The sequence below is a fragment of the Hippopotamus amphibius genome, chromosome 7 (assembly GCF_030028045.1).
Source record: "Hippopotamus amphibius kiboko isolate mHipAmp2 chromosome 7, mHipAmp2.hap2, whole genome shotgun sequence".
NCBI lineage: Eukaryota > Metazoa > Chordata > Mammalia > Artiodactyla > Hippopotamidae > Hippopotamus > Hippopotamus amphibius.
In genome coordinates, this window is record NC_080192.1 from 69303442 (window position 1) to 69326563 (window position 23122).

Genomic DNA, 23122 nt, shown 5'->3' on the forward strand with positions numbered 1-23122 from the left:
GGCCTAGGTGAGGAAAAGCAGCTTTCCCAGGCTCAGAGAACCAGAACCTGAGACCCTCGACACTAGTCTGGTGGTTCTCCCACGGCCCCACGTGGCCGGAGCTCGTCAGCTGAACACACCATGCAGTGTACTTATGATGTGACAAGCCGGCCTCCCGCACAGAAGTGAAGAACTGTCTTCTCGCTTGGTGAACATACATCACTTGGAAGCTGCCTTGCAAAGGTTTATTAGGGCATCTGAGGAAACACTGGCTTAAATGGAGATGCATCCCACGCCCGCCGCCACAACCTTCTCCCCGTCGGCAACGTGAGACTGAACGGAACCTGAAAGTGATCCCAAGCCCTGGCCCTGTGCCACCTCCCTATTGGGTTTGCAGCAGTGCCTGCCAGGCCACTGGGACTCCTGGCCCCCTGCCTCATCATGCAAAGCCAGCTCTGGCCTCACAGGCTGTGGAACTGTCACCTGGGTCCTACCCCACCCCACATGGGGAGAAGCCGGGTGACGAGGTGGGGCAGGGAGAATTAGCCCAGGGCAGGCAGCGCAGGCGGAGGGCGGGAAGAGCACTGGTCTCCTTTATTGACCATCCACGAGGGCACCTCGGCACTGACCAGGCAGCCGGAGGAGAAGCAGGCAGGCAGGAGGTGGGGGTAGGGAGCTGCCTGCCCTCATTTCCAGTCCTTGAAGAATTGCTTGAAGATGGGACTCTCACGGCCCTGTGGCAGAATCTCCACCTGTAGGGACAGCAGGGGAGGAGTCTGGCTCACAAGGTTGCCACCTCTGCCTCTGCCAGGAGGGGCTGGAGCCAGGGAGGAGGGTGCTGGGCACCAGGCTTGAGTCCACATGCCATCCAGGCCAGGGATGGTTCTCCAGATAAGCCAAGAGATGAGGAAGATTACAGGCATGTGGCTGAGAGAACAGATTGCCGCAAGGACTCGGGTGCAGGTTGACACATGCACCAGTTACACATGAGCCTTCTCAGCTCCCCGTAGGATGACCTGTGGTATCGCCATGCTGGGGTGAGAAGGGGCAGAAGGAGCCAGGACCACAGCCCAGAGGAGGCACACCCGCCCAGGCACACCTGGGAGCTTGTGGGCTCCCCGGGAGCACTGCCCAATATCCTCTCAGAAAACAGCATGTTTTGTGAAACTCTGAAGGACTGAGAAGGGCCTTCCCACTGGGTGGGTCTGGGAGGGAGGCCTGACTGCTCCTGACCATGCCCCGGACTTCGCCGCCCTTCTTGTCCAGTCTGAGGGGCAGGAGACCTGGGAAGAGCCCCAGGAGGGGGCAGGCACCGGGGCTCCTCACCTGAGTGTTTGGGGCGTACTGCATGCGGGCGATGAAGTCCTCAGCCACTTGCAGGGCCGCCTGCCGCTCCTTCTCGTTAGCTTTGCGCCCTGGATCATAGGAGGACGTAGTTTTATTTTTTTACTTTTTGGCCACGCCGCAAGGCTTGCGGGATCTTCGTTCCCTGACCAGGGATTGAACTTGGGCCCCCTGCAGTGAAAGCCCAGACTCCAAACCACTGGACCGCCAGGGAATTCCCAGGAGGAAGTTTTTTAAAAGAGCAGGGACCCTCTCTGGCCCACATTCCACTTCTCTCGAGGAGATTTAAGGGGGTTCACAGAATAGCTGGCACCTTTTAAAATAAGTGGACCAGGACACACTAAGAACACCGAGGGGGTTCTTTGGAGGTGGGAGGTCAGCCCCTCCCAACCCTGCAGCTCCAGATGAAAACTGCCCTCTGCCGGCTCCGATCATCAAAGCCTTCTGCTCGGGCCAGGGCCCCAGGGATATTCAGGGAGAACTAATGTCTCCCTGGCATCAGATTCTCAGGCCCCTCTCTCCCACTCCAGGGGCCCTTACCTCCTGAGTCTGTCAACTGTACTGTTAACAAGCCTTTTTTGCAAAATTAAATTGACAGAGAAAGGGTGTGATTGACTGCGATCTTACTCCCCCCAAATGAGATGACAACACTGGCTTAATGGTTACGCCAACTAAGAGCCGATAAAAAGGAAGAGCGGGTGTCCTCCCTTCCTGCCTGCAGGCAGTCCCTGTTATCAACGGTGGTTGGCTTTCCAATCTAGTTCTCAACAACGTATCTGAAATTAATATGCTGTATCCTTCCTCTGTGATTACAAAATACTTTTCCTGGCTCCCAAGTTGCCTGTTTCTCCCCTGGTTTCTGGGTTCTTTTGTTTGTTTGTTTTTAATATGTATTTATTTGGCTGCACTGGGTCTCTTTGTTGCTGACAGCAGGATCTTTTAGTTGCGGCAGGCATGCAGGATGCAGTTCCCTGACCAGGGATCAAACCTGGGCTCCCTGCGTTGGGAGCATGCAGTCTTAGCCACTGGACCACCAGGGAAGTCCCGGTTTCTTGGTTCTTTTCTTAGGGTTACATACACTTTGGTGGGCATCTGGGAACCCTACCCCGTTGGATCCATGGGAAAGGCACCCTGAGGCAGGAGGGAAAAGGCAGCCCCCCAACCCCCTTAACCTCTTAGAAACCTGCCCTGCTGCTTGCCAACCCTGGCCCTTTCCTGAGGCAAGAGTGTTACTTCCTTGTAGCTGCCAAGTTAGAACACTTAACACTTCTCTGTCCTCCTGGCTGGGAATTTCTCTTGGCCTTGCTTGACCCCACAATACTTACTGAGCACAGGCTATCTAGTCAAGACACTAGAAACAATGGGGTTCCTGCCTTCAGGAAGTTTATAATCTGGTCAAGGAGGTGAGATACATTCAAGAAAAGACAAGAACAGAGCTTCCCTGGTGGCACAATGGTTAAGAATCCGCCTGCCAATGCAGGGGACACAGGTTTGAGCCCTGGTCTGGGAAGATCCCACATGCCGAGGAGCAGCTAAGCCCATGCACCACAACTACTGAGCCTTCGCTCTAGAGCCCACGTGCCACAACTACTGAGCCCACGTGCTGCAACTACTGAAGCCCACACGCCTAGAGCCCGTGCTTTAGAAGAAAAGCCGCAATGAGAAGCCCACACACCATGACAAAGAGTAGCCCCCACTCACCACAACTAGAGAAAGCCCGCGCGCAGCAACGAAGACCCAATGCAGCCAAAAATAAAATAAATAAATTTATAAAAGAAAGAAAGAAAACAGAGAAGTAAGGAGCTCCTGGTATCACTCAGAGCTTTGTTACAACATTTTCAGAGTTGAAGCTTAGCAAACAGGCACAATGTTTCATTTTCAACCAATACAATCTCTTGGAAAAACAAGTTCTACCAGTTGGATACCCACTGCAGGAGGTGAGATTTCACATCTATCTGCCAAGGCAGAATGGCAGGATCAGGGTCCCAGCAGCCAAATGCCTAGAAGAGCTCTGTGACAGTGTTGACAGCCCTCAACACCAGCAGCAAGGCCTGGGACCAGTTAGATGTGCAAATTCTCAGGCTCCAGCTCAGACCTCTGAGTCAGAATCTCAGGGGTGGTGTTGTGTTAACAGGCCCTCGGGTGATTCGGAGACAGGCTAAAGGTGCAGAACCCTTGCCTGGAACTCACGGGCTGGACACAGCACAGGGAAAACCCTCAGCCACAGAAGCTCCCTGAGTTAGCTGTCTCCAGGCTGGCAGAGCCCTCCCGTGGGAAGCCTGCCCGGTCAGAGAGGCTGCAGGGGTCTCAGGCTGGGGCGGAGAAGCCCCACGTACCCTTCCAGACGTAGATCTTGCCGCAGAGCCCGTTGTCCAGAACAAAGCAGTCGTCGGGTATCAGCATCTCAAGAGCAAAGGGGCTGGAGGCGGCCACCTTGGTCAGGTTCATCTGTCCAGTGGCATCGGAGACCTGGGGGAGGGTGGGCAGTGCCGTGTCACCCTCCTCCCCGCAGCACAAAGCCCTCATCTCCACCAAGGAGCAGCCGCCTCTCCAGCTGCGGCCCCGCCCATCACCCCAGGCCAAGCAGCAGACCAGAAGTAAAGCTCAGCACTGGCTGGTGTCAAACCTCCTGGGGGCCCAGCATCCATTCACTTCCCATCCTCCCCTCCCTCCAAGCCCTGGATAGTCCACCCTGGTGCCTGGCCCCACCTGCCTACTGCTTTCTCCTCTCCTTTCACCCCCACAATTACAGGCCTGCAGCCCCTGCCCAGTCCCAGGGCAGGCCCGGGGCACCCACCTTATACAGAGCCGCGGCCTGGGCGTTTGTCCGGTCAGCTGTGAGGTCTTCCTCAGGGTTGCCCTCCTTCAGAACAGGCTTGGGGCCCAGGACCTGCAGGGGCCAGGGCAGGCCAGGTTTCCAGGGGTTCCCGGGCACCCAGCCTAGACCTTCCCAACCCATCACACCCAGGGCCACCGCCCCCTGTGGGACAAAATCTGTCTGCACAAGGGCGCCAGGCAGAGGTGGGGAGGGCTAGGTCCACCTGCCCAGCCACGGGTCCCTCCATCCCGAGGTGTACTTGACTCCGAATCCCACCAAAGTGGCCAATGAGCTGGCCAAGCCCTGAGCAGTGCCCCAGATACCCTCACAGCCCTCCACCCACCACCCTCGTGCCCCAACTGATCACTGCCTCTCTCGGCGGCTTCCAAGCAGAGGCCACCCTCTGCCCCTTCCCCGACGTCTCTCAACCTGGATCATGTCGGCAGGCTCCTCCCCGTCGGTGACGATCTCCACCTGGGCCTTGCCCCGCCGCTCGCTGTCGCGAATGGCCAGCGCCAGGTCCCGCGCCTTGTTCCGCTCCAGGATGTTGGACTTTGCACCACACCAGGCGAAGATGTTCTGGAGGGAAGTGGGGAGGCTCGGGTTAGACCCGGCTGCCTGCGTCCTGCCCTTGCCAGCGTCCACGGAACTGCCCTCTGAGGCAAGACGATCAAAGGCAGTCAAGAAGGCAGGGGACGGGGGACGGCTTCCCTGGTGGTGCAGTGGTAAGAATCCACCTGCCAGTGCAGGGGACATGGGTTCGATCCCTGGTCCAGGAAGATCCCACATGCCATGTGGGGAGAAACTAAGGCTGTGCACCACAACTACTGAGCCTGTGTGCCACACTGCTGAAGCCCGCGCACCTAGAGCCCGTGCTCCACAACAAGAGAAGCCACCGCAATGAGAAGCCTGCGCACAGCAATGAAGAGCAGCCCCCGCTCATCACAACTAGAGAAAGCCCGCACACAACAACGAAGACCCAATGCAGCCAATAAATAAATAAATTTATTTAAAAAAAAAAATCAACAGAACCAGAACAGTGTGAAGAAAAGTAAATCACTTAAAAAAAAAAAGGAAGGTAGAGGGGAACCAAGGCCTCGCTGGTGTGGGAATGACCGTCTTTGTCTCTCTGCCCTGCATCCCAGCCCTTGCCTGCTCTATTCCTCTCCACATCACTTGTGTCACATATTGAAACATCTTTATCTTGTTTATAATCTATCTTCCCTGACTAGTGAGTAAACTTCCTTAGGGCATGAGTGTTTGGCTTGGCCTGGCCCACTGCTATATGTCCAATGCCGAAACAAAAATGGGCACATTTTTTAGGCCTAGAATAATTTTTTGGGGGGGGCCACGCTGCACGGCTTGTGGAATCTTAGTTTCCCGACCAGGCACTGAACCTGGGCCTTCAGCAGTGAAAGCCCAGAGTCCAAACCACTGGACCATCAGGGAATTCCCCTAGAATAAACATTTATTGAATGAATGAATGGGTGAATGAATGCATGGGTGAATGGCATCCCTGGGCCCCGTACCTCACACGCCTCTGCAGCCCTGCCAGGCACAGCCCTCATCACCTCTCCCTGCCTCCAGCTCACTGCTTCCAGTCCTCCTTCCAAATAGCATCTGGGTTGCTCTTCCTGTCCCAGATCTTTAGCACAACAGATGCTGTCCAGACCCTCAGGCAGTCCATCTCCTCCTGCTCCGGGTCTCCGCTCCTCAGCAATTTCTGCCCCCACTGCTCTTGTCTGGGTCCCAGTCAGGCTGCATCCCTCCCTGCTGTCAACGTGCATGTTTATGCCTTTCTCTCCCTCAGTGCCTCGGCTCACCCATCACCTTTGCTTGGAATAGCACTTCCCCTCCGTGAAGGTACAGTCAAATGGCGCCTCCCTGGGACAAGGGCTTGGGCTCGGGCTAGAAGGCCCCTCCCCGCCCCCGCTCCCCCAGCGCACACTGCTGCCCCTAAGAGGGCCCTCATCACATCCTGCCACGGGTTACAGCCAGCGACAGGCCCGTCTTGGCTGCCTGCCCTGGGCAAGCAATTTGTGGTCCCCAGGCTGGCTCAGGGCAGGCACACAGCTTCACGGAGGGAAGCGATGAGTGAGCTGATTAACGTGTGGGCTGGCAGGCAGCTAACTCGGAGCTACAAAGGCTCTCGGAGGAGAGAGTAGGCTCCAGCGTGAGAGGCCACGGCCAGACAGCAGGGGGAGGTTTCTGTCCGAACAAATACAGGAATGTCCTCTAATGGCTGCAATGCCCTCACTCGGAATGGGCTTATAGCTTCTCAGTCCTTCTCCTCTGCCCTGGCCTCCTCCTGGTCCCTGCCCTTTTAAAATATAGTGCCAGTGGAATTCCCTGGCGGTCCAATGATGAAGACTCCGCGCTTCCACTGCAAGGAGCATGGGTCGATCCCTGGTTGGGAAACTAAGATCCTGCATGCCACACAGCATGGCAAAAAAAAAAAATTTTTTTTAATTAAAAAAATTTAAAACACAGTGCCAGGGAGTTCCCTGGTGGTCCAGGAGTTAGGACTTGGAGCTTTCACTGCTGTGGCCCCAGGTTCAATCCCTGGTAGGGGAACGAAGATCCCACAAGCCACATGGCATGGCCAAAAAAAAAACCACACACAGACACACACACACACACACACACACACACGCACTGCCAACACAGTGGGTGCTCGGCCCTGCCTACCCACCTGGCCCAGGTCCAGGATGAAGCAGTCCCCTGTGTTGAAGCTGTCCCAGCTCAGTGCCCGCTCGGTGGCACGGATGTTCTTCTTGCCCTTCACCTGGTAGAGCTTCTTGACGGCAGCGGGGGTGGCCCCTGGGGAGGTCTTGTGAAATGCTGACTCCACGCCACCTTCCTGCAGCCCGGACAGCCAGCCTGAGTGGAGGCCTGAGCACTCCACACCCCGCCCCACCGGGAGGCAGGCAAAGCTGGGGAGGACCTGGCCCCCAGTGGGCCTGGGCCTTTTGCAGGGTGAGGACCAGCTGAAAGCGGCTCTAAGAGCAGCCGCAGGTGGGGGTGCGGGAGGCGGGCTCTGACCTGGTACTTGAGGCCGCGTGGGAAGTAGCTCATGAAGAGGTCGGACTCATTGCCCTGCACCTCTCGGTGCTGCACGGGCCGCTCCCCAAGCAGGGTGTTGAGGTGCACGGCCAGCACGGCGCAGGCCCCCTGCTCATCCCGGGACGACTGCTGGCCTGGGGCGGATGGGAGGTGGCAGGGCATGGCCCGTGAGACGTGTGCCAGCCCCGATCCCTGCCCGGGCCAGTCCCCCCACCAGTCCTCCCAGCCCCCTTACTTACCTATCCACAGGTGCAGGTGGGAGACCTCTTCTGGGCCATTGTGCAGCACTAGGTAGGAGTCTCCCGAGAAGAAGATGCCCTGGTTCTCAGGGGCCACGGGCACTGGCTTCAGCTTCTCCACCCGCCATATCTGCAGGCCGGGATCCCGCACCGAGGCTGGGAACGGAGAGCCACTGCGGGAGGGGAGAGGGTTGGTGGTGGCCGAGGCCCGTAAGTGGTGGACACAAGCAGAGAGACCCGGGCAGGCCTGGAGACTGCGGTGTCGGTGTCGGGGTGAGGAGGGGCAGCCCTTGGAAGAGAAGAGGGAAGGGGTGAGAGGGGATGGGGTGCATAGCCTACCTCTGGGGGATGGGTGAGTACATGCTGTTTCGGATCTGGAAAGACAAAAGAAGCAATTACTATTATAAATGTCATGACAACAGCCTTCACATTGGTCTGGGGAGGTCCATCTGGGTGGCCAAGTGCTTTCATACTCATCAACTAATTTATGTCCAGGAGCCCAAGAGATTATCCCTGGCTCCATTATGCAGGCAAAGAAACTGAGGCTCAGAGTCTAAGTCCCAAGTCACACAGTGACTAGTGAGTGGCTAGTGAAAACCAGGTCTCTGGCTCCAGGGCCAGCGCCTTCCCCTTGCTGTGACCTCTTCTGCTTCCAGACGCCTAACTCTGGACATCCCATGAGGCTCGGATACATCTTTCTAAGCAATAACTGCTTGTATCTGAGAAGTCTAAAATCAATGACTTAAAATCAATACATAGAAAACCCCCCAAATAGAGAAAATCAATGAAGCTGGTTTTTAGAAAAATAAAAAAATTGATAACCCTTTAGACAAACTGATTAAGAAAAAGAAAAGACACAGATTTCCAATACGGAAACAAGAGAGATGACCATCACTGCAGATTCTACAAGCACTAAAAGAATAAAGAGAACATTATAAAAACCTTATGCCAATATATTCAACAACTTATATGAAATGGGCAAAGTCCTTGAAGAACACAAAGTATGCAAGTTCACTCAAGAAGAAACATTACCTGAAGAGTGCTAGTATCTATTAAAGAAATGGAAATTGTACTTAAAAACTACCCCTCCCCCCCCAAAAAAATCCCAAATCCAGATAAATTCTACCAAAAACCTAAGGAAGTCATAATTCTACACAAACTCTTCCAGGAAACAGGAGAGCACTTCCCAATTCATCTCATGCTGCCAGCATTTTCCTGATATAACAAAGCCAGATAAACATATTATAGAAAAGAAAACTCAATCAAGATCCCTCACAAACACGGGAAAAAAAAATATTAACAGAATTTTAGCATATGCAGTTCAGGAATATTTAAAAAGATAAAACATCACGACTAAAGGGATTTTTTTCCAGGAATGCAAAGTTGGTTTACCATCTGAAAATCAACATAATCCACCCTATTAACAAGCCACATAAACAAATATAAAATCATCTCAACAGATACAGAAAACGCATTTAGAAAACAGCTACATTTAATTCTTGATCTTTTTTTAAAAAAAGCTGTCAGCAAACCAGGAATAGAAGGCAGCCTCCTTAAATGGATAAAAGACATCTACAAAAAGCAAACAAAAAGTCCCAGAAAAACAAAAAACCTATGGCTAACATTAGACTTGGAGCCTTCTGCGATGCTAAACTCCCTCCCTAGGGAATGTCCCCCATTCCCAGGCATCAGCTCTCACTTCTATATGACCAGAGCCCCTCAAATGCCAGGATGATGCATATCATCTTTATCCTGTAGGTCAGTAAGAGCAACCTTTTTTAGACAAAAGTTATATAGGGGGAGAAAAGTGCTAAAGGCAAGCATTTTTAAAAAGTATGATCTTTTTAAAAAATTAGCAAGTACAGTAGCTATAGCTTCACTCACTCTTTTTCCTATGTTGGCATTACTAGAGGGTTTTCTTCTTTGGCTGAAAATGCACAGCCCACACCAACAAGCACTGCCACACAATTGACGCTGTGCAGCTGAACAGGGAGTCCCTGCGGTAAAAGGAAAGGACCTGGGGAATTTCAGGGTCAAAGGGCACCATCAGGAGACTCTTGGGGGCTGGGAAAGCAGGAAGGGCAAAGAGCAATCTTTAGGGGATGGGTAGGTGAGCACAGGGTGTTGAGTCTCAGTAGGAAATGGGGAAATAGGAGCAATGGCCATGGGTGTAAAATACCATGTGAAAACAACTTCCCTTTTTCTTCCTAACTTACAGTGTAGCTGAAGGTATGTTTTGGAACCACATTTCCCCAAGGGGGTTTGGGGGGAGGGAGTGAGGGGAAGGTTTGGGGGATGGAAACTTTAATGGTTCTCCATCCCACAGAGAGGGTCACATGCCGTGCCCACATCCCCTGCAACAGACAGCTCAGCCTGTGACTCAGGCCCAAAGTGGTGAGCTGGCCGCCCTCAAGCCAAAGCCAGTGGCGAGAGCTCAGGGACAGAGATGGCATGAACAAGAGGGCCAACTGTCAGCGCTTTTTTTTTTTTTTTTTTTTTTTGGCTGTGTCATGTAGCATGCACGATCTTAGTTCCCCAACTAGGAATCGAACCCCATACCCCCTGCAGTGGAAGCATGGAGTTCTAATCACTGGACTGCCAGGGAATTCCCATATTTTTTTTGTTCTGTGTCCTGACCTGAAAGCTCAGGCCATAACCCAAAAGCAGGCAACCCATTTGTGGGGCTACAGGCCTCCGAAAACCACTGCAGTGTTTTGGTGAGAGGGGTTGGCTGCCTGGCCCTCATCACTTTAGCTTTTCAGCCCGGCCACCTGTTAGAATTACCTTGGGATCTTACAAAAATATCGAGGCCCATGGCCTAAAGATTTTGATGCCATGGGTCTGGAGTTAGGCCCGGGCATCTGCATTTTGAACTATGTTCTAGGTGGTTCTGATGCTGCCAGTTAACTGTCCAGAACAGCATCTCACACCTGCCTGCACATCAGAGTCATCTGGGGGCTTTAAAAAAAAAATCCCCCCCTCCCGAAAAAAAAACAAAAAACATTATCAAAGACAAAAAATAAATTCTTCAATTTAACAATTTAATAAGTATTACAATTAGTATAATAATTGTATAATAATAAAATGTTTGTCATTTATAGTAAAAATATTTTCAAAATATAAAATGATTCCTCATTCACACATACACACAAAAAAATCCCAGGGCCCAGGCCAGTTAAAAGCAGACTCTCCAGGGTGGAGCCCGGATATCAGTGTTGGAGACGTTTCAGGTGACTCTAACGCTGCACCCCAGCCCTCTGTTCCAGGTTCTCCTGACATTGGCTGTCACTCCTCTCCCTCCAGCCCCTCTGCCCAAGACCTCAGCTCCTCAGTGTGAACCTCCACCCTTACTTCCATCAAAGCCCCACCACTCCTCCAGGCCCATTTCAAGCCACAGCCACTGAGGAGTCTTCCAGGACATTCGGTGGCCTCGGCCTTCTCTGGGAGTTCTCCCAGCACTCTCACCTGGGAGCACACCCTTCATTTCCTGCTTACGGGCTGTCTTAGAGCGTGCCCTGTCAGCTCCACCACAGCAGGGACAGGCTGGTATTCCTGCATTCCTCAAGCAGCCCACAACAGGGTGGGTCTATTCAATTCCATTCAGGGTCTACCCTGGGAGCTTGGCACTGGGCAGAATGAGAGGAGAGGGGCACAGAAATAAAAAACCACCCATGGTCTAGCTGACGTGGGCGGTGAAGCAGGAAGCAAGAAGCCATCACATCTGAGGGACCACAGACAAACTTCCCCTAGGTGGGGAATGTCACAGAACCACAGATGCCAGCATTAGAAGGAGCCTTAATATTTAGCTAATCCTACTCCACATCTGCCTCCCGACACATCCCTAGACACGCACAACGCAGAAGTCCCTACATCCCTCAGCATCCTCTTCTTGAGCACTCGGTGATAACGAACTCACCATCTCACAAGGCAGCTGCTTCTGTACCTCTCATGTTAAAACCTTTACTTTTTCCCACTGTGCCACAGTGTGCTGACTTTTGGGCCTGGCCATCTCCCCAACTAGACTATAAAGGCCTTTCGGGCAGGAGCCACATTTTGCCTCTTTGGATGGAGCTGGAAGCTCACACCGTGCCCGGCACCCTGCAGGTGCTCAGAGAACGTATTTGATTAACCGGATTTTCTGGGCTCCAATTATTAGACCAGATGGCACCTACGAGACAGCACAGGATTTCAGCAGGCAGGAGCAGCCCTGGAGGCAGAAAGCAGAGGCTGGGGTAGGAGCAGGATGCCTGTGCCCTGCCGGCTGTCCCCGGTCAGTCCTGACTTAGGAAGGAGCCGGCTTTGAGGACACACTGGAGAGCGGGGGGGTCGGCTGTGCAGACCTTTGCGGCAGTGCTTTCCAGCTGTCGAAGGACAGGTCCTCCGAGCCATCTGGGCCCCCCCCCCAGGCCCCCATTCCACGGATTCCCGACACGTCCCTCCACCGCACAGTCCCTGTTTGCCCCGAGATGTGAAATGCAACAGCCCCTACCCCTCTCCCCAAGAAAGAGTCAGGGGTGGGTGTCAGCCCTGGAAATGACACCAGCTCCTCCCAGCCTGGAACCTGGGCACTCGCAGGAGCTGCTGGTCCAGAGGCCCCGCCTGGGGATCCGTCAAGCCAGTGCTCTCTCCCCTGACACCGAGCAGGACTCCCACCCTTTCCCAGCTCCACCTTCGCCTTCCCCACCCCTACCCTACCCCAGGCAGCGGTGGACCATCAGCTGAAGTCTTTTGGACTTTGCAAAATAATGGAACGTACCACACAGTCTGAATTCAAATGCTAGGCAGGCCCCCCTCCCCCATTCTAGACCACCTATCTACTGTCACACCACCGTCCTATCTTAGGAACGTCCTATCTTAGGAACAAGTATCCTCAGATCTGAAGGCACCTCCGGGCTGGCTGAGGGCCTTCAGGAGTCCAGTTAAGTCACTCAGTGTGGTGGCCTCTGTTAGGAGGTCGGGGACCACCTTTCCACGAGCCAGGACAAGCCCCGGCCCAGGAGTTCCTTATCCCATCCATCGCCCAGGCAGCTGTGAGGCTGCAGACAAAGCACCTTCCAGAAATGTGAGTCTCTGTTTCTGCCCTCACCTGCCCGCCTAAGAGGGTCCCAGCCAGCCCATCTCAGGCCTCTCACGCCCACCGTCCCTCAGCCGCCCTCCACTTTCACCTTTCCGTGCAGCTCTGCTTCCTCCCACTTCTGCTTTTCAGGCTCTGCTTCCTTCCAGCCAGCCCCACCCCAGCCTCTCGCTACCCTCTGCCTCCTCCTGGGCGGCCCCACCCATCGGCCCACCCCTGGGCTCCTTTCCCAGCTGGTGCCAAGGCCCTGTCCTCCAACAGGAAGGGGTGGACTGTGCTGGGCGGCCAGGCAGGCCCTGATGGAGGAGAGCACCACTGTGGGTCGGCAGGGAGCACGGCCAGGCTGGCTCCGCAGAGACCCCCACAAGGAAGCAGAGGCCCACCCCAGCTGGGAGCTCCATCACCCAGCTCAGGCCAGGCCTGGCGGCTCTGAGTCTGGCACCTGCGAGGGAAACCACAGGAAAGCCAAGACTGGCTGCCTCTGCTGGGTTAGTCACATTTCCTGGGTGGGGTCACTGCCTCTGCGCCACTTTTTCCTCCTCCCCCACTTGTCTTTCTCCTTGCCTGAATGCACACATTTGATTTTTTGTAGTTGTTGTTAAACCTCAGTTTCCAGGGAGTGGCTGCGGCCGGTTAAACATTCTTTGCTGCATCCCGTCCCGCACGCTGGCTGCCTCTCCAGTCTACCCTTGCTCAGCCTCTCATTCACCAGATGTTGACTGTCACACAGTCTCAGCCCCGGGCGCTCTGAGGGACAGCAATAAAAATAAGCATGGTTCTGGCTCGACCCAGGGGCCATCTTGCCTCCATCACATCTTAAGGCCCTGGAGCTAGCCTGGTCCAACTCGCTTGTTAGCTTTCCAGAGGAGGATACGGACGCCCTGAGAGCACAAGTGACTTGCCCGTGATCACACAGGGAGCAGGAGGCAGAGCGAGGGAAGCTTTCATGCCCTCCTGAATCTGTGCAGGAGGATGCAGCAGAGTTTGTGTGCACTGCAGGAGAAAGCGAGGGGCACCTCAGCCCAGGACTCTGGCCCACCTGTTCTGGACACAGGCCTGGCCTGGCCCAGGGCTGATCAACAGGCTAGTTAGATATAAGGCTCAGCCTTCAGGGTCAAGGCCCCCCACCCAGGGGGCAGCAGCGGAACTGAATCAATCCAAGTGTTAGAATTTCTGAATCAGAACAAAATGAGAAGTTAAATGTTCTCTTCAAAGAACACAAACTCTAGGACTTCCCAGGTGGCGCAGTGGTTAAGGATCGTCCTGCCAATGCAGCGGACATGGGTTCGATCCCTGGTCCTGGAAGATTCCACATGCTGAGGAGCAACTAAGCCCATTCGCTACAACTACTGAGCCTGCACTCTAGAGCCTGCAAGCCACAACTACTGAGCCCATGTGCCACAACTACTGAAGCCCATGCGCCTCGAGCCGGTGCTCTGAAACAAGGGAAGCCACCACACTGAGAAGCTTACGCAGGGCAATGAAAAGTAGCCACCACCACCGCCCACCGCCCCAATGAGAGAAAGCCCGTACGCAGCAATGAAGACCCAAAGCAGCCAAAGATAAAAATTAATTACTTAATTAATTTTAAAAAATAAAAAAGACAACACAAACTCTAGCTGGCACCTGAGTGTCTCCAGGGCCTTAAAAAGAGTGTCTTGTCCCCATGAGAACCAGAGGCTGGACAGATACCCTGGTAGAATGGAGAGAGCTGGACAGTTTGGATACTTACTGGTTCTGTTTCCTCCTGCAAGTGGCAACTTCCTGGAGCCTCCCTGTGCCCTATCTGTAAAATGGGCGTGAAGATTAAATGAGATGGTATAATTAATGAGCAAATAATAGGGCTCAATAAACCTAGACCGCTTTCTCTTACCAACACAGAATTTACCATGGAACTCTCTGGAGGCAATGCCCCTGCCCCCTCCCCCAGCTCACAGTTTAGCAGAGGAAAGGAAAGTTAAGCCCCAGATCACTCTTTCTCGCCCTACCCCCACCCGGCTCCGGCGAGGTTTGTCAAGTCTGGTCTGCAACGGTGCAGAACATGGTGGCTCTAGGGCTCCGGACTCTGCAGTGACCAAGGGTACAAGGATGAATGGGAGTCACTGCTGTCTCTCTACACTGGAGCGTCACCCAGCTAAAAAAATGTGGCCCCATCACCACAAGGGGGGGAAAAAGAGGTCTGCAAACTAACAGCGAAACAAGAGCAGGTCACTTCAAAGAGTCTAGGAGTTTCAGGCGCCTTGGACCTCCAACAATGCACGTTATGGATGACATTACCTAGTAACCAGACTCTAAAAACTGGTCTGGCTTTTTTGTTTTTTTTTAATCTGACTCACATTTTTCCTTCCTCTCCGGTCTCCGCAGCCGGAATGCTCAGTTTGTCCCAAATGGGGTAAAATATAGCATTTCTTTAGCACGGACTCGCCCCTTCCCGCCCCTCCTTACGGGAAACGAGGAGACGTGATTAGACCCGAGGGTACGCCCCTAGGAGGAGAAGGAGGAGCCGGGAGCCCCGAGGAGGCGGCCCGGGACCAGCTGCGCCCCTCCGGCCGCTACAGGGGGAGCCCAGGCGCCCGGTGGTCAGACCCCAACCGCTACTTGCCTGCCTGCACCGGCTGGGTTGCTCCGGCCACTGTCTCCGCCGCTCTCACATCCTCCCCTCTTCTCCTCCCCTTCCCCTCTCCCCCTCCCCTTCCCCTCTCCCCCTCCCCTTCCCCTCTCCCTCTCTCCCCTCCCCCTCTCCTCCTCCCCTCCCCTCCTCTTCCCTCCCCCTCTCTCCTCCCACTCTCCCCTTCCCCTTCCCATCTGCCCTCCCCTCCTCCTCCCCATCTGCCCTCCCCTCCCCTTCCCTCCCCCTCCTCCTCTCCTCCTCTCCCCACCCTTCCCTCCTCCCCGGCCCCCGCCCCCGACGTGACCGGCTAGAAGCAGACCGGAGTGCGTCAGAGGGAGGAGCCCGGCTGGCCTGAGCCGGCTGGGGGCGGCCCTCGCAACACTCCCTCCCGGGCATACTCTGGCGCAGATGGGGACCTAGAATTGGGTTGGGTATTGGGACAACTAATAACCGTTCTGTGCGGAAAACCTGGCGAGAGCGAGGCTGTGTTCAGAAACCGTCCAGTGGTTAGATCCTTGGCCTGCATTAAGCTGTAACAGATACGGTTCATTGAGTGCCTACTGTGTACTCAGTGCTTTAAACGCGGTCGCGTTCAGTCCTCAACTCTCTCCTCATGACGCTGCTTAATAGATGGAAGTCTCGGGGAGGCTTAGAGAGGGTAGGTAAGTTGTCTGGGGTCACACCACCAGTTCAGTAGCAGAACCAAGATTCTCATGCAGGCTGGTCCGGCTTCAAAGTCGATGCTCGAACTGGAACACCTCACCCTTCTTGTCTTTCTTCAGAGGAAAGCAGGCCAGCCAGTGTGTGCGCCCAGGGGCTAGGCCTTACGGAAGTGAGCAGGACAGCAAGTGGTCCACACTTCCATTTTGGCTTCCGGATGGAGAGGGGCCTGCACAGCAGGGAAACCGCCGCAAGAGGTCAGCGACAAAGAGGCATCAGGATTAGGGCATGGCCCCTGACGCAGTGGCAGGAGAGCTTTTCCTTTCTTGGGAAACAGCTTGGAAAATTCCAACCAGCATGACTTTCTCCAGGGCCCACTGATGGGGTCTGGGGTAAAGGAAGCAATTCAAAGCCTGGTTCCACTCCCTCCACCTGGGCAGCACTGAGCAACTCCACTCCATTCCTGAGGAATGCTGAAAAACTACCCTCCCTCCTCGTGTCCACCCTCCTCTGACCAACTGATCACCTGCAAACTCAGCCTAACTCTCCCTCCTCCGAAATGTGCAGTCACCCCTGACTCCTTCCTTAGTCCTCCGTGGGTGCTCTGGGCATCCAGCCACTGGGCCATCTGGGTCTTCAGACTCCGAGGGAAAGCTTTTCAATCACACCCCAGGAGCAAGGATGGAACTGTGTCACGGGCAACCTCATCAGCCCCGCCCCGTTTCTGGACAGCTGAGCGCCGCCAAGACCCTACTAGGCATGCTCTGTGCCATGCCATGCCAGGCAGAGCATTTCCATTTTTTGCACTTTGAAGGTAAAATTTGCAGCGAAATACACAAATTGTAAGCGTACATTTGCATGAGTTTTGACAGCCATATAACCCACATCCCTATCAAGACATGAAACACTTCCACCACCCCAGACAAGTTTCCTTCTCACCCCTTTTTCTCATCTGCCACGTGTGCCTTCCCCATCACCCTGTTACCTCCTCCAGCCCAGGGACCGTATCAGGTCATCCTTGTGACCCCAGCAACCAGCAGAGCATCCAGCAAGTAATAGAGACTCGAAAAAAAAGGTGTGTGGTTTTTGTTTGTTTGTTTCACTGAATGAATTATGTTCTAGTACTGCCCTAGCCTCTGTCACCTTGGGAAAGTCACTTAAACCTTCTGAACCATAGGCGCCTCATGTGTGAATCGAGGACAGTTACCCCAGCCCTCCCACCTTGAGGGATTGTGGTGCTCCAATGAGATGACCTATGGGAGGCTCTTTGAAAAGAATGAAGGCTTAGACACATGCAGGCTGCCATTACCGTTATTATTAATAAACTCCTACTTCTAAGACCAACATCTGGCTGAAAGAAAAAAGGAGAGGAAGGCATCAGAGACTGATTTCCAGGCTTCCGCTACTTGGGCTCTGGCCAAGTTCTGGGGCTGCCCAAGGACGGTTTTCTGCTTCCTGTCCATGGACCCAGGCTATGGACTGATTTCCAGGGCTAAGAGTTTCCCGAAATTGCAAAGGATTCTCCCTGAGTTCCCAGCCTGGCTTCTAACTACCTTGCCATATGGCCCTCTCTGAGCCTTGTCCACCTGTAAAATGCAGGCACTAGATGAGGGGTCCCTTCTGGTTCTCTGACTCCAATCCAGAGGGGCAGATCAGGCTGAGCTGTTGCATTTCCTCAGCCTGGAGGGGTGGCAGGGATCTGTCGCAATACCTAAAAATTCCAATATCACAGCTCCCCCCAGATATTCATTTGAAGACATTAACTCAGGATGCTGCTAGCCTTCAGATTTGACCTGCAGTGAGTTTTTCTAGATCATGTCAGCTGCTCTGAGGAAGAGCCAGGGATCTGGACGGCCATATTTTCTGAATAAAGCTCACGATTAGAAAGACTGTTTTCAATCACTGCTGGGTGCTCAGAGGCGTCCTGGATGGTGACACCCCGGAATTCCTTGGTGACCTGTTAGGAAAATGGGACTGTCCAGTACAGTGTGAATGAGCAGGCCAGAAGCTCAGGTGGAGCACTGTGGTGGCAGGGAGGGCACCAAGTGACTGGGGCAGGAGGGGCTGGTCTCCAAGGAGGACACAAGAGGACAGGTTTACCCCCTCAAGGCCAGGGTCATACTAGGTCCTCAATACCACTGTAAGGTCATGATAAGAGCTAACACTGTTGAGTGTTGGCACTATATGCCAGGCACTGTCCTTCATATGATTTTCTTATTTAATCTTACCATCTAAAGTAGATCCTCTCATTATCCTCATTTTACAGATGAGGAAATGAAGGCAAAGTGGCGTCAAAATAACTTGCTCCAGGACTCCCTTAGTAAATGCAGAGCCAGCTGGCAGAAGCTCCTGCCTTCCCTCCCAACCATCAGTGCACAAGGCCTCAGGCCTTCAGAGGTGCAGCTGGGCTGAGACAGGCACCCCCTCCTCCTCAACAGGCCCTGCTGTCCCTCCTCCTCTCCCAAGGCCCATCCTGTCCTGCTCTCAGCAGTGAGTGCTAGTGTCAGCTGAGTCCTTCACACATAAGGGGCTACCTCTGCTCACCCTCTAGATACTGTGCTTTAAAAAAAAAAAGTTTTATTTCAAAATAATTATAGACTCACAAGAAGTTACAAAAATAGTGTAGAGTACTGATATATGCTACAACCTGAATTTTTAAAACATCTTGCTAAGTGAAAGAAGCCACTCACAAGAGACCACATATTATATGATTTCATTTATATGAAATGTCCAGAATAGGCAAATCTGTAGAAACAGGAAGCAGATTAGTGGTTGCCTACGGTCCGAGAGGATGAGGACTTTAGGGGGTGACAGGTTTCTTTTGAGGGTGAGGACAATATTCTAAAATTAGTTTGTGGTGATAACTGCACAACTCTGAGAATATACTAAAAAACACTGAATTGTACATTCAATAAAGCTGTCTGCAAATGAAAAACAAGGGCTTTGTAACCTGTAAGTGGTAAGGTCAGGCTCCACCCATTTGCACCCCCCCCCCCCAGAAAAAAACTGTATAGAGAGGTACCTACCACCCAGCTTCTCCTAATGGGAACATCTTACTTAACTACAGTAAATGTCCCTTCTACTTTAAAGTGCGGCTTCTGAAGGCCCAGTGCCTTTTCTCCAGTGCTTGAGTTCGGATCATACCTCACCCATGCCCCTGGCTTTGCAGTTTACAAAATACTTCCTCCACACACAACCCCGACCCCCCCACATGAGCCTCAAAGCAAACCCGTGGGCCAGGGTCGCCCCATTTCTTGGTTGTCATGGTCAGAAGAGCCGTTCTCCCTCCTTGCGCTCCTTCTGTAGGGTTGCTACCTTTGGGAAATACAATTTTTATCTGTCAACTCTATAGGGTAATCAGCTCTAATGCGCCCAGTCAGTCCTGGGCGGGTCTGGTCTTCCTATGAGTCACCACTGACCGCAGACTCTTAAGAACCGAAAGGGCCCTGGACTGTGGCCTAGTCCAGCCTTGCCCAGCAGGCCTGGGCTGGGCCTCCCAGGCCAAGTCCTCACTCTGGCTCGCTCTCCCCCACTTCCACCCCGCCCAGAGCGCGCCCCGTCGTGCCTCAGTTTGCGCTTCAAGCGGCTGGTCCTCCAGGCGCCGGAAAATACATCACGGGGGCGGCGGGCCGGGGGAAAAGGGCCAGCGGGAGCTCGTCTGGAGCTGCGACCCCGCGCCAGGCCTACTGTCCAGATCCAGGGCCCGCGGGAAAAAGCAGGAATAAGGATGGTATCACGCCGGGCCCAGGTGGAACCCCCACCCCCGGCCCCACCCAGGCCCAAGTCCTAGCCCAGCAGGAGTGGGACTCGGGGCGGGACCTCGGGAGCGGCGGCCTGCGATCCCTGCGCCAAGCCCGGGTCCAATGGGCCCTCGGGGGAGAGATCAGGAGGACCGGGGCGCCACAGCCGACCTCGGGACACTCACAGACACACTCAAACACAGACACACTCAAACACAGACACACACGTGCGCGCCGGCCGCGTTGGTCCCGCCCCCTCGAACTACGAATCCCAGCAGGCAGTGGGTGCGGGGCGGGGCCTCAGAGGGGGCGGTGCTCCCGACCGGAAGTGAGCCTCCGGCTTGGTGGGATCACCAGTTCTGGGTGGGGGTCCCCTGCCTTGGGGAAGAGGGACCTTATCTCTCCGCAGCCGGGCTCCCCGGCCGCGCACACTGTGCTCCAGCGTGGGGTTGTCGCGCCGAGCCCTCCTCGGAGATCCTGAGCCCCGCCCTCCCAGGGGGCCGGGGCTGCCGGGGAAGGCGATGGCCGATGGGCGTTTGGGCCCGCAGCCTTGGATGGACGCAGAGTCTGCCTCCTTGACCCTCTCCTCCATCGCATGGAGCGAACTCCCATTTCCTGGAGGGAGGAGCAGCCCGGACCCTGAGGCTGGACTAAGGTTGTCGGGGTCTCTGTGTGGCCTGCAGGTCTCCTGGAGAAACCCAGCGAAGGCCAGGGTCCTCCGAGCTCTGGGGTATAGGTCTGGATGCTGGGTCCACAGTGTCTGACCGCTCTCAGCGCCCTGCGCCCAGGCATCAGCTTTATGGGGCAGGGCCAGGTAATGCCGAGGGGCTGCCAGGAAGTAATAACCAGGGCTCTCTCCTTCAGTATGCTGGCTCTCAGAGTGCTCACACCTCAGCGTCGAGTGCCACAACTTTTTTCCTAACTTCCCTGGTCGGTAAGGATGCACTGAGACGCCACCGCAGGAACTTACCCGAGCCCTTCGGTGCCAGTCCAGCCTGTCTGGTGGGATGAGCAGTGCTGAGGCCCCACTCCATCCACCTCCGGGGCCAGGGAAGGCTCTCTCCCGAAGCCTCTTCTCAGCTGATTTCTGGCTCCCAAGCGAGGATTCAGGTTACACCTGTATCGGGAGCAGTGACACCACAGTGGCCAGCAACACATTGGACGTTCTGTCTCCAACCCCATTTTCAGCTTTTACAATTTCTGATCTGGACATATAGTGCTGTGGCCCTGGTCACCAAAGTGGATAGGATAATGCTTAGTTTACGACGCTATAGCCATGACCAGGAATGTCAGTAAGAGTTTATTCTTCAGTAGTTGCGTGGAGACCAGCTGCTTCCTAGATATATTCCCTTTAATCTTGGGGAAATTAGAAACAATGCTAGAAAGGATATTCAAAGTAGAACACCCAGATTCCCCTTGGTAACCGGAGTAGAGGGTCCTATGAACTGGTCAGGTGGTCTCTAACCATGTCCATTGCTGCCTGGGAAATTCTCAAAGGCTTGGTTTTCCAAGTATTTCTGTTGAGACTGAAAGCAGCTGGGAAGGGTGGTTGGGGGGGTGGCAAGTAGATTGGGAGACTGGGATTGACATGTACGCACTGGTATATGTAAAATAGGTAACCAACAAGGACCTACTGTATAACACAGAGAACTGTTCTATACTCTGTAATAACCTAAATGGGAAAAAAATTTGAAAAAGAACAGATATATGTATAACTGAATCACTTTGCTGTATGCACACCTGAAACTAACATAACATTGTTAATCAACTATATTCAAATATAAAATAAAAAAAATTTTTTAAATGAAAGCATTTTTTTGCCCCCCCCTTTTTTGCCCCTTTTCAGTTTACCCATTTCTGTTCCCCTCTAACCTTAAAAGAACCTAATTACAGGAATGAGCTCACTAAGCAATTGAAGCTAAGTCCTGACTTATGCTCTAACCTGCTGAGTCTTTTCCTAGATAAAAAGAAGAATAAAAAATTAAGCAGCTAAAAAATGACTAGCTCTCTACCCACAACAGCCCCCTTAGCAATCCTGCAGGCAGATCACGCAGGCAAGATGACATCTGAAGAAAGAGTCAGCCAGTCTGTACTCAACGGAGAATGATGCAGAACCCAACCTCCTGCTTCGATGATTCACTGAGATTCTTCCCCCTCATTTTTCCCTTTAAAAACTTTCCGGCTGAGCAGAATCTTTGGAGTTGGTCACTGGACACGAGTCCACCATCTCCCCAGATTGCTGGCTTTTCTGGTTAAAGCACCTTTCCTTTCTATTGACACTTGCCTCTCGAATTATTGGCTTCTTCAGCTGGGCAGCAGCCGAACCTGGGTTCAGTAAGAAGACAGCTTTTTGTTGAGTAGCCCCTCTGCCCCCAGAGACGAGAGATAGTTACCATAGATACTTGGAGCCGGCCCTTGTCCCGTCTTTACACTCTTTATAAAGGCCCATTCTCTCCTGCATTCCAGGACTTAGCACCAGACTCTTGAATCAGTAAGAGCCTGTGTGACTTGCCTGGGATATGCCAAAGCCATTTAATGCCTATCACTGCTTCCTGAAAATCCAGCCAGCAGGGAGCAGGGTGCAGTTAAAGTCACAGGGCAGTGTTATTAAGTAATTACAGAAAATGTGCCTAAGAGTAAGATGCACCTAAAAGCTGGGTTCTTTCCCCCTCAGGGCCTTGGGAGGGACAGAAGAACCTACATATTCTATACATGAAAGTACCTGCACCTATACTGGTTATACATCCTGATGGAACAGCAAGATTCCCATTTTGGCAGAGATATGCCTGGCACATGAATGCTTTCAATAAAAGGTTGTTTAAACTGGCATTTAAAAACCATAAACAAATTCATCGTTTTAGTAACACCTTCCACCTATAGTGAAATTATAGTTGAATTTATCTTTAAGGTTTTGAATACTGTTTGTACATATTTTTTAATCTTGCATTTGTATAGGACTTCACAGATTTCTGCTGATTTTTCAAAGTAAGGGCCTTGCACCAACAACTGGATGAAGCCCTTGTCGGTGGTCCTGCAGGCCAGCCCTTTCCTCCGTCAGCCAGTCTAGGGGGGTGAAGGACAGGCCGCCACGCTTCTCCTCCCCACCAGGGGTCGCCCTTTGCCGTGTGACAACTGCCCAGGTCCCTACAGAGGCAGGGACCAGGTTGGGGGCACTGAGAGCTTTGGTCTTGTGTACATAATTGGATGGCTTTGGCCCAAGGCCCAGCGTCCATCTCCGCTGTAGTCTCAGCTTTTCTGTTGGTAAAGGTGGGGAGGGTGATCTCAGGGCTCTCCACCCCTATCAAGGAAGGATGTGCGGATGGAGACACCTCCGCGAGCAGCTGCGCCAGGTCTCTCCTAAGGGGGCGGCAGAAGGCCAGGCCGGCTTCCCATACTCTGTCTGCTCCTCAGTCCTGGGAGAAAGGAACAAGGAAGCAATGGCAACAGGAGATGCCTGGCTCTCTGGGTGTGAGCTGAAGGAGGAAGCCTAAGCAGGGCCATCCGACGTCTGGCCAAGGCGGGGCAGGAGGGGCGGGGAGAGAGGGGTGGGGTGCAGGTGGAGTGCGGGGAGGAATAGATAGCCCCTTCCACTTA

General features: G+C 53.6%; 1 protein-coding gene across 6 annotated transcripts; it reads right to left on the bottom strand.

Moving 5' to 3' along the window:
* Positions 1–553: 553 nt before the first annotated feature.
* On the bottom strand, positions 554–22049 carry CAPG (capping actin protein, gelsolin like). Of its 6 annotated transcripts, XM_057741252.1 has the most exons (12): positions 21922–22049; positions 20499–20645; positions 14250–14303; positions 7783–7817; positions 7444–7616; positions 7184–7338; positions 6834–7001; positions 4571–4720; positions 4121–4213; positions 3660–3792; positions 1306–1394; positions 554–731 (listed from the first exon to the last, which is right to left on the bottom strand). In XM_057741252.1, the coding sequence occupies exons 4-12, from the start codon at positions 7803–7805 to the stop codon at positions 666–668; spliced, it is 1050 nt and encodes a 349-aa protein (XP_057597235.1). In that variant the 5' UTR covers positions 7806–7817; positions 14250–14303; positions 20499–20645; positions 21922–22049; the 3' UTR covers positions 554–665. The 6 variants fall into 6 exon arrangements, with proteins under 6 accessions (XP_057597235.1, XP_057597234.1, XP_057597239.1 ...); XM_057741251.1 differs by lacking the exons at positions 20499–20645; positions 21922–22049 and adding an exon at positions 15120–15196; XM_057741256.1 differs by lacking the exons at positions 20499–20645; positions 21922–22049 and adding an exon at positions 14854–14947.
* Positions 22050–23122: the final 1073 nt, after the last annotated feature.

Excerpts from the sequence above, each read along its gene's own strand:
- CAPG (XM_057741252.1), bottom strand. The coding sequence starts at position 7,805 with ATGTACTCACCCATCCCCCAGAG. Across the intron at positions 7,339-7,443 it reads CCACCTGCACCTGTGGATAG|GCCAGCAGTCGTCCCGGGAT; the intron begins GTAAGTAAGGGG and ends CATCCGCCCCAG. Across the intron at positions 4,214-4,570 it reads AGCCTGCCGACATGATCCAG|GTCCTGGGCCCCAAGCCTGT; the intron begins GTTGAGAGACGT and ends TGGCCCCTGCAG.